The 10,358-nt window shown below is 41.3% G+C and overlaps 1 protein-coding gene across 1 annotated transcript; it reads right to left on the bottom strand.

The window, feature by feature from the left end:
* Window positions 1–5,477: 5,477 nt before the first annotated feature.
* On the bottom strand, window positions 5,478–6,503 carry LOC121158230 (butyrophilin-like protein 2). The gene is made up of 2 exons (XM_040982888.1): window positions 6,161–6,503; window positions 5,478–5,758 (listed from the first exon to the last, which is right to left on the bottom strand). The coding sequence occupies exons 1-2, from the start codon at window positions 6,405–6,407 to the stop codon at window positions 5,478–5,480; spliced, it is 528 nt and encodes a 175-aa protein (XP_040838822.1). The 5' UTR covers window positions 6,408–6,503.
* Between the last annotated feature and the right edge of the window lie 3,855 nt (window positions 6,504–10,358).

Below are 10,358 nucleotides of genomic sequence, written 5' to 3'. Positions count from 1 at the left end.
GCCAAGAGGTGGAGGAACCCAATAAATAACCGTAAACTGAGCCTTCAGAGTGGAGAGAGCCCTTTATTTAGCAAGTTCTCGCTGGTTAGTAAGCCTAGAAATGTATTTTCTTGGAACTTGGAGTAACAATGAGTTGATACTGCATTTCAGAGAGGAAAATACCTAAGCAGAAAAGAATAAAAATCTATACCCTTTTACAAGGCAAAAGTTATTGACTGCAAATACTAGCAACATTTTTCCTCCTGACCATATTCTGCCCATTGTAGAGAATTTTTGTTGATCATTGTAACATCTATGCCTTCACCAACTATTTAACACCAAATTTAAACCTTCAACAAAATAAAATATAGGTTTGTCTGCTAAATGAATGCTATCTTACTGATGATAGGAGAGATAAGCTTACATTTTTGTACACAACTGACAGCTCTTTAAGCCAAAGATGCTCTAACAACCTTTGAAGATGTATCTCCCTAGTGAAAATTTCCCTGTATGATCGGTAAGAGATACTGAACCCAGAGTTTGTATACAGAAGGAAGAAATACAGAGTCCCAAATCTTAATTCCACTGATAGTTAAAGGAGTATCTACAAAACAAGCAAGAGGTGATTAAGGTAAGAAGTACAAATGAATGGTGGGGAAATATGAATGCGCATCAATAGAACATGGTAAGTCAGGAAAGATTTTTGGACATCAAATCCTGTATACAGGTGTAGCAACAGAACAGGAACAAATGAAAATGAAACTATAATATAAAAAAAAGGAGGTTAGTGGATTCAGTTGGGATTTTTTTTAATGAGCATATCTGTTGTCTATCTATCTATCTATCATTATTTAAGAGGCAGAGAAAAGAGAAAAAGAGAACAAGAATGCTGTAGTGGATCACTTTCTAAATACCTGCAATCAATAAGCCTACTTCAGACCTGAAGTAGGGACCAGAAACACAATACAGTTCTCTGGAGTTGCTGACAGGAATCAATGTCTTAAACTGTTACCTCTGCTGTCCAGAGTCTGCATCAGAGGGAAGCTATAGTCAACAGCAAGAGCTAGGAATTGAACACAGTTCCTCTTCTGTGACAGATAAGCATCTTTTGCTTGGTACCTGGATATCCTACTATCCTTGGGCCTCCTGGAAATTTACCATGAGTTTTTAGTATCTGTCCTTAAGGAACCTACATTCATTCTTTGTTCTATATGATTCTTCTGCCCAACACTTCTCCACTCGTTTTAATGGGCTCTGCCTTTCTCAGATAAGGGGTTGGTTGACTGGAGGTAGGCAATGAAACTGTGAAGGCTGCTGTCATATTTGAACCAATCATAGAAGTGTCAGGACTACTGATGTTTGTCTTATCCTCGATTGTAACTGTTGAGTAAATTAGCAAGCAGGGAAGGGTTTCCAAGGAGCATATGGTTTCTGAAAAAATACTGATCATGAATTTCATCATCTGGCTTCATCATTCAATATTCATGGATGGACCACTCTGAAAATCCTATTTTTAGTAAGGTTATCAAGGTTCAATAAGACATTGAATAATGGAGTGATTCCATTGGGATAGGTAAGGGCCTAAAGACAGGAGTTGTGTCTTAGTAATGATCTACTGTAACATCAGGATGCAATAAGCATAATGGTATGGACTTTTGTGCTTTGGGAGGTAGCTATAATGATGATTGCTGCCATTCTCCATGCAGTGGGAGTCCTCTCTTAGGACTGGCAATTAGCAAACCAATGGCAGGTTTACAATTCTGCTTATATGAAATGGCCCAAGTTTACAGGAACAGATGGCAGGTTAGTAGATGCCAGGTGCTGCTGGGAAGGATTATTGTATAAACTGCCTGCTGGGCTTTAAGTTTCCTTTAGGAATGATGAAAATATTCTGTAGTAAAATAGTGATGATGGCTGTACAACATTGTGTTTGGAATACACCTCAATTGTATGATTTAGAGTGGTCCAGATGATGAATTCTATTAATTCACTGAATCAAAACATTTTAGATAAAATAAATATGCAAATACCTATATAAGAGTAATACATATGCTCAATATACTTAAATCTACTGCAATCTGGAGCACTACTTAGTTTCACCAACACTGATTTTTACTTGTCTGTGCCCAGTGTGATGGAACATATTCACACAATAGACTATGCAAAGTAGGTCTATTATTTACAGACAGGCAAGAAGGACAAAAGAAACTATGAGTCCTTTGTGAGCCAGTTTCCAATATGACTTCAGGTATGCAGTATTATCAAATTTGTGGTCAGATGTGGAAATAGGACCCAAGAGGCTATATATTTTTAAGCACATCAGGTATCAGACTATGATTATAGGTACGACACAGAGTTTAGACTAGAACACATCCCTGACAGGATCAGCCTTAAGTCATATTTAGAGGATGAATCAAGGTTAAAACACTTTTTTAAAGATTCATTGATTTGTATTGGAAAGTCAGATATACAGAGAGGAGGAGAGACAGAGAGGAAGATCTTCCTTCCAATGATTCACTCCCCAAAAACTGCAATGGCTGGAGCTGCGCCGATCCAAACCAAGAGATAAGAGCTTTTTCCAGGTCTCCCACACAGATGTAGGGTCCCAAGGCTTTAGGCTGTCCTTGAATGCTTTCCCAGGCCACAAGCAGGAAACGGGATGGGAAGTGGGGCTGCTGGGATTAGAACCAGCTTCCATGTGGGATCCTGGAATGGGCAAGGTGAGGACTTTCACCAGGAAGCTACCATACCGGGCCCTAAAGCACTCTTAATACCTGGATGATCATGCCAGTCCTTTTCAAACAGTTGGTGACAAGAGGGAAAAAGTGGGAATCAGAGCACAGTCCTGGCTTCCAGATTCCCAGGAGCTTTTCTGGGGAGCAGGAAATAGTCTGGAGAACGTCCATCAGGGTGCGACAGAAACAGAGCCCCAGAGCAGAAAAGCCTGGGGAGGGTCCCAATGTGGCACCAGTCGGTCATATTGTACAGAGGGAAGTCTACACAAGGAGATTCTAAATGTCCATGAACCACTTTCAGGCAGCAGAGATTGTGAATATGGATGAGGGCTTAATACTGATTTCCTTTAAAAATATTTATTTATTTATTTATTTATTTATTTATTTATAAGGGAAAGACAGCGAGACAGAGATTTTTCTATCCCCTAGTCCACGCTCCAGTGGTCAGGGCTGGACCAGACTGAAACCAGGAATTTGGAACTCCATCCAGGTCTCCCACATAAGTAGCAGGGATCAAACACATGGGTCATCATCTTCTACCCTTCCAGGAGCATCAGCAGGGAGCTGGATTGGAAGTGAAACATCCAGCACTCCAACCAGTAATCCCTATGAGATACCAGCGTTGCAAGCTATGTTTTAACCTATAGTTCCCCAGTGATGGCCTCCTAGCATTCCTTCCACACCCAGGACACGTCCTCTTTTGTTTCAGCCCTTCACCTCCTTGTGGTCCTGCACATGGAGCAGATAGGTTGCTCTCTGTTGGGTATATGTCTATCTAAATGTGCACGGGTTGCATCCTTGGTTTTCTCAGAATCATTCCATTCCAAGTGTGCTCTATTTGAATCTGGTATCCAATTCACTGTAAAGAAAGAAAATCTACTGTGATTATGACTTAGTAAAAATGAGAATCAATTTCACACCATTAATAAGCAAACAAATGTCCTAACAACAAAAGAAATTTAAAGCAGAATTTTCTGGATCACATGAATCAGTTTCTCTAGCTGTACATGAACAGGAATCTTTAAAATATGCATCACCACATGTGTAAAGGTATTAATGAAATGAAAATGTTCATGCCAACAGAATCACAGTTAGAGCTCAGGCCACAGCTCCAAAGACAAGGATGGTTTGTCCGTAACTTTTTCCTCTCTGTTTTCCAGATCACTGGGGAAAGGACAAAAGGGAAACAAATTACAGCCAATTAGTCTTTAAGCTTCCATTATCACTGCAAATTCCAATCTCATTCAGCACAGACCCTTAAATACATAGACTCCTAAAGCAGCAAATATTCACTGAAGTCCTCTTACAGGTGACTACTGAATAGAGGCCAAGTGTACTATGCACTACTTGTCATCCTACTTACGTTCTCATAGCTCTTCCTCCTCCTCAAGCCTACAGCCACAGCAAGAAGCAATACCACAGCAATCATCAAAATGGGCCACGACAAACACAGCCTGGAGTCTGAAATGGAAACCCAGCCTCCCATTAGTGAAAGATCAAAATTCTTTTACACCTGAGCAGCTCCCAGGCTAAAAAACAGGCTAGGGCCCGGCACGGTGGCGCAAGTGGTTAAAGGTCCTCGCCTTGCACGCCCGGGATCCCATATGGGCGCCAGTTCTAATCCCGGCAGCCCCGCTTCCGTTCCAGCTCCCTGCCTGTGGCCCGGGAAAGCAGTGGAGGACTGCCCAAGGCCTTGGGAACCTGCACCCGCGTGGGAGACCCGGAAGAAGCTCCTGGCTTCGGATCGGCATAGTATCAGCCAGTTGCGCTCACTTGGGGAGTGAATCATCGGACGGAAGATCTTCCTCTCTGTCTCTCCTCTCTGTACATCCGCCTTTCCAATAAAAAAATAATAATAAAAATAAATCTTTAAAAAAAAAAACAGGCTAAAGAACTGGATCTTTTAGGGACGAATTAGGTCCACACTTGCCTGCTATGTGGATGCTGATGAAATACTGTAAGTTTGTGCCCTGCTTTAGTGTTTACTCCTTTCAGACATACAGAAAAACACACACATACACACACACACACACACACACACACAAAATTTTCCCTATTCTTTTACAACTACAACATATTATCACAGAATAACTAAAGGGCCAAAAGCATAAAACAGCAGTAAAAACAATATGAAGGAAAAAAAAATTTGAATTCATCTGTTTTATTTCATTAAAAGGCAGAAATAAAGAGACAGAGATCTCCCATCCATTGGTTCATTCTCCAGGTCAAAACTGGGAGCAAGAACTGAATTCCCTCCCATGTGAGTGTCAGAGACACAACTCACTGAGCTGTCCTTGCTGCCTCCAGGATGCCTTATATCAGGAAGCTAGAAGTGACAGTAGAGGTGGGATTTGAAGCCAGGCACTCTAATGGTGATGTGGGCATCCAAACCAACATCTTAACTACTATGCCAAGTGTGTCACTCTGAACATTAATTACTTTTAAATCCAGAAGAAAAATCACTAGGAGGGAAAAAGCAAAAGGAAAGCACTTACTATTTATTATTTTCAAATTGAGAGAGTTTTGCAGATAGAATACAATGGAACTTAGTTATACCCAGCAATAAATGAAACTTCAGGGATTTAGGAAGGTGTGTGAGGAGAAAATTCAGAGGATTGGATCCCTAGATGTGCTGAAGACCAACTTTACAAGAGGTAGAGCAGCTGTTTCATGAAACATTAGGTTTCTTTAAAAAGTACTCAATAAATAGGTCAGAATTGTTCTTAATACTTATTTCTCAGACATAAGGGAAAACAAATGGAATCACCAACCTGGGGAAGAAAAAGTAGTCCTCTTTTCCTCACCCAGCAGGGGGTTGCTAATGCAACAAGTCACATTCACAATGATGTGGTTTTCCACCAGTAAAAGTGTCTCCACGTGGAAGAGCCCATGGCTGCCTTGTGTCAGAGCCTCAGAGAATGAGGGCATCACATTTCCATCTCGGTCCATCCACTGCACCTTTGGCTGCGGGAACCACCCATCTGAAGTGCACTTCAGCAGCTTTTCTCCCTCCTTCATGGTGACCAGTGGGGAGGAGCCCACACCTGGGGAATGAGGTCCGAGAAAAAATGCCTAGTATCTCTGGTCAGTTCAATAGTCAGGCCTATGACTTCACTATAGAGGGAAATTAATACCATACTGATTAAATCATGAATCCTGTGTAAAATCAAGGAATAACATCATTAGATGACCCTACATATATGGTCACTATAGAGACAGATTAAGAAGTGGGCAGGTAATATGCCCATAGAATTAACTTTTGGTCCACTTCAGTTTCCAGATCTTCAGGTCTCTCTGAGAATTCAGAAGCACTAAAGGGATCAATATACACTTAGTGATCAATGGACACTACAAAATGTCATGTACCAGAGTGCCCATTGCCAGATCAGCATGTTAATACATCAGGGACAGATGCTGAACCCAGAACACATCTCTGAAATCCTTACCTATCACTTTCAGATCCATACTGGCCTCCTGGTAGACATCATCTTTTTCAAAAAGACATCGGTACTGCCCATCATCTGAAATGCTGGTGTTGTGTATCTTCAGGGTCAGTCTGCCCTCTTGGATGGCATCACTCATCAAAGAAGTCCTCTCTGTGTATTCTGCTATCTGCTCCCCAGCCACATCGCTCCCATCCATATAAACATGGACGGCAGGGTAGCGCCAGGATCGGACCCACCTCACCTCCATCTTCTGTGCATTCACCTTTGGGAACAGGTAGCAGGTCACCTCCACATCTTCTCCCACCCTCACATAGATAGGCTGGGAAGGTCCAATCACCTTTAAAGAAGCTGGTGAAAATGGAAACAAAATTTTAAACACTATTAAAATGAAGCAAATGATGCTATCTCAAGAACATCTGTAATCTAGAGTGGAGCTCAGAGCTGCCTTGTGAAAAGATGGGGCGTGATGGGCTCAACTTAGAGGTCATTCTTGCCCAGGGAAAAACCACACAAAAAATCACTCACCCACCCTGCCTGTATCTGTTTGGCTTGCAGATCAATAACAAAATAATATTACAATTAAACCTCACTATTTCTTAATCTGTCTGTGTCCTTAAACTATAAATTTGTTCTATCATTGTGAAAATCCTAAGATTGCTGTGGGATTAAACAAAAAGATCCAGGTGAAATCTGAGATTTGACACATGCTACAGATTACGGACAAGGGGGAAAAATCCACACAGGACTGGTAGAAGTGTAGAAATAATCTTTTTATTAAATAAGTTAAGACTTAGGGATAGAAAAATAGTATTAAATACCTTTGCAGAGGATGAGAAAGGGTGCATAGGTCTATACAACTTGAATGCTTTAAGCGGGGTAATGAAGGCTGTTGGAAATGGCTCTTCTACGCATTTTCAGTCCTGAGAATTGTAAAATCTACCTCAAGTTAGCATTTCTGATGACTCATAAGTCAAATCCAGCAATCAAATTCTATTTCCCAAAATCATACATAAATGTGTATGTGAGGGTTGTTTAGAGACACACCAAATTCAAAATCCACACTTAATTTGAGAAAGAGCTATAAAGAAAGAATTGGGGCAGTTCAGAGCACATGGAGTACAAAGCAGTAATAAACGAACAAACTCCCCTGATGTGGGGATTGTCGCTGAGGGCTTCCCTGGACGCCAGTTCTGTAACACTCCCAGTTCTTCCTGCGGCTATACCAAGTTAGCTGTACTCTAATTTAAAAATCGTCATTTTCCAGTGAATGTAAGGATGATTTACTATGTGTGGAGATACTTGCGACAGAAATACAGACAGAAAGTTGTAGATTCTTTGCACAGAAGTCCATGGCCAAGAACATAATGTCCTCATTGCATCATAGCCAAAACCTCTAAGGTATCTTTCTGGAAAAGAAACTTCACTACAAACACAATTTGATATTCCCAATATTCCCTTCTAGTTTATCTATAATGTAAATCTAGTTATTTCTGATGTCTTCTGTATTTTAGCTTCCAAATTTCCCTTTGAAAAAATATTAGCTCCATTACATATTTGTTTAATTCAGAAGACGAGGGCAGGAATTAGAAAATGTAAATTGAGGAATAGTTTCTTACTGTTTTCCTATCCCCAAGTTTTAAATTACTTAATAGAAAAGAACATTTCAACACTTCTGCCATCCCTGTGGGGATTTTTCGCCTTGAACATGACATGTGGCACAAATCTAATCTCAAACCAGTATGCCCAGAGAGAGACATGGTAATTAAGAGCTAACATTGACTTTAATGGGAAGTAGAGAAAATGAATGCAAACATGCAGTTCAGCCAATTAGAAGCATTGTAGATACACAAAACTCCCATTTCTCCTGAATCCAAAGTTACAAGTAGTAAACAAATCTTTAAGTCTTGATTTCTGGTATGTGACAGAGATAGGATCTCCTTTAGAGCTGTGCAGAGGTTCCATATTCTACACAGTTCACTGCATAGCATTCGCACATTAGTGCTCACATGTACTGCTTGGTGTTTAGTATTGGATGCATGTTCTTCAAAGGCCTTCTGAACAGTCACCGGAAAGATTAAATCCTGCCTGGAGCATGAAGTGCACTGAATTGTGAGCAAATCCCCTAGAATTTGAGCATCTTGTCATCACAGCATCTCTACCTTCAGAAATGTGTGCTCCTCTCTCCAGTTTGCCATGTTAAGTCAACTTACAGCTATGGTATCAGTGCTGGGCACTATAGCAGAGTTCAGGCCAACCTGTTCATTGTAAAGGTGAGAAAAATACAGACTAATGAGATGTTGAAATTGTGGCTATTACTGAGTTGCCCTCGTAAGTTAGATAGGCAAGAATTATGGAGTAGTCACAATTGCTTAGAGCTTTCAGCAAATCACATATGCCTGTAAAACAGACTAGTCACTGCCAAACGAGAGTAAATCTGTGAAGTGTTACAACTATGGAAGTGAAACAAGGGGAGAGAAGAGAAGAGAAGAGAAGAGAAGAGAAGAGAAGAGAAGAGAAGAGAAGAGAAGAGAAGAGAAGAGAAGAGAAGAGAAGAGAAGAGAAAAGAAAAGAAAAAAAGAAAGGAAAAGAAAAGAAAAGAAGGAAGGAAAAAAGAAAGAAAGAAAGAAAGAAAGAAAGAAAGAAAGAAAGAAAGAAAGAAAGAAAGAAAGAAAGAAAGAAAGAAAGAAAGAAAGAAAGAAAGAGAGAAAGAAAGAAAGAAAGAAAGAAAGAAAGAGAGAGAGGGAGAGAAAGAAAGAGAGAAAGAAAGAAAGAAAGAGAGAGAGGGAGAGAAAGAAAGAAAGAAAGAAAGAAAGAGAAGAAAGGAAGAAGAGGGAGGGAGGGATGAAGGAAGGAAGGAAGGAAGGAAGGAAGGAAGGAAGGAAGGAAGGAAGGAAGGAAGGAAGGAAGGAAGGAAGGAAGGAAGGAAGGAAGGAAAGAAGAAAGAAAGGAATTTCTATGAAGCATATAGCATCCTTTTTTGGAATGACATTTCAAAGTACAAGTCACTGTTTTCACAAAACATAATGTTCTACCACAGTAGGGCCTGGAGCCATAGTCCCAGGACTCATGGAACAGCTGGCATGACCAGTGCACACTCATCTATCTGAGCCTCCAACCATGGAGGTAAGAAAGAGGCAGCTGTGGGGCATGGGACCCCCCAGTCATCACATCACTCCCTTATTCCAGGTTCTTGTGGCTCAACTCTCATTCCCAAACCTGGAAGTGGACAGAATGAAGCTCCATGTTTCTACATTGCTGGATTATAGGCCCAGAAGTGAGCACAGCTAGCAATAATCAGACAGGAATTGCTTTGTGTGTCGAGTCCCCTACAAACATGTGAGGTTAGCTCAGAGAACTCAGGGCTCCTTCTTCACCAAAATTTCCTTGACACAAATGGACTTGACTCCCCCTGCACAAGCACTAACCTGACTCCCTAATCTGCACCTAACCATCTCCAGGGGTAAAGGTTTCCATGCAAAGAGGCACACTTGCCCCCCCAGGCAGGTGCAGAGCTGCCTTAGAAAAAGGAGTTTCAGTTGGGGTGTGTCTCTTCTCTCAATGTGCAGTTACCAATGACCTTCCTGAGGCCCTTCCCTTTATCTTTATGGCCCAGAGGGACCAAAGGTGTCATTTCCAGCTCCAGAAACTGGGGTGTGTTATCCTGATTTTCCTCAAAAACTCTTACATAGATTGAAAGGAAAGGTATTCCCAAAGCTCTGCTAACATGAACAGCAATGCACACACATTCCTGTGGCAGGTGACTGGATGGAGTTCAGGCATTTACGGGAAGAGGACATATAGGACAGTTTCAAAAGCAACTTGCTGTCCCAGGCTTGGACAAGAGACCTTGAACAGGAGGGGAAGTGTAGGGTTATAAAGTGGAAACTGAAAGAGGTTGCAACAGGTAGTTAATGTTTAAACCACGTATCTTGAGTACAATAAAACAATACCTATACACTGTTTACAAAGCTTCAAAAGATGCAACAAGTCTTTGTTCCAGTCATAGGATCCCAGGCTGCACCTAAAAAGTTAACAGCCTGCTCTCACTAAAGATGAGGTCCAGGGTCTGCTGGGCGAGGAACAGGCACAGGATCATGGCAGCCAGATGAGCTCAAGGGGGCAGTGATGTGCTGATAATAACTGTGTCCTACACACTGGGAATGCTTTAAAATGACCTCCAAGGCTGACCACCTGTCAG

This window comes from Ochotona curzoniae, unplaced genomic scaffold (assembly GCF_017591425.1).
Source record: "Ochotona curzoniae isolate NIBS_2020 unplaced genomic scaffold, NIBS_Ocur_1.0 contig_3703, whole genome shotgun sequence".
Lineage (NCBI taxonomy): Eukaryota > Metazoa > Chordata > Mammalia > Lagomorpha > Ochotonidae > Ochotona > Ochotona curzoniae.
The sequence above is the reverse complement of the archived record's forward strand: the minus strand, read 5'-3'. Positions and strand labels throughout refer to the sequence as shown.

Excerpts from the sequence above, each read along its gene's own strand:
- LOC121158230 (XM_040982888.1), bottom strand. The coding sequence starts at position 6,407 with ATGGAGGTGAGGTGGGTCCGATCCTGGCGCTACCCTGCCGTCCATGTT. Across the intron at positions 5,759-6,160 it reads TATGGATCTGAAAGTGATAG|GTGTGGGCTCCTCCCCACTG; the intron begins GTAAGGATTTCA and ends CTCATTCCCCAG.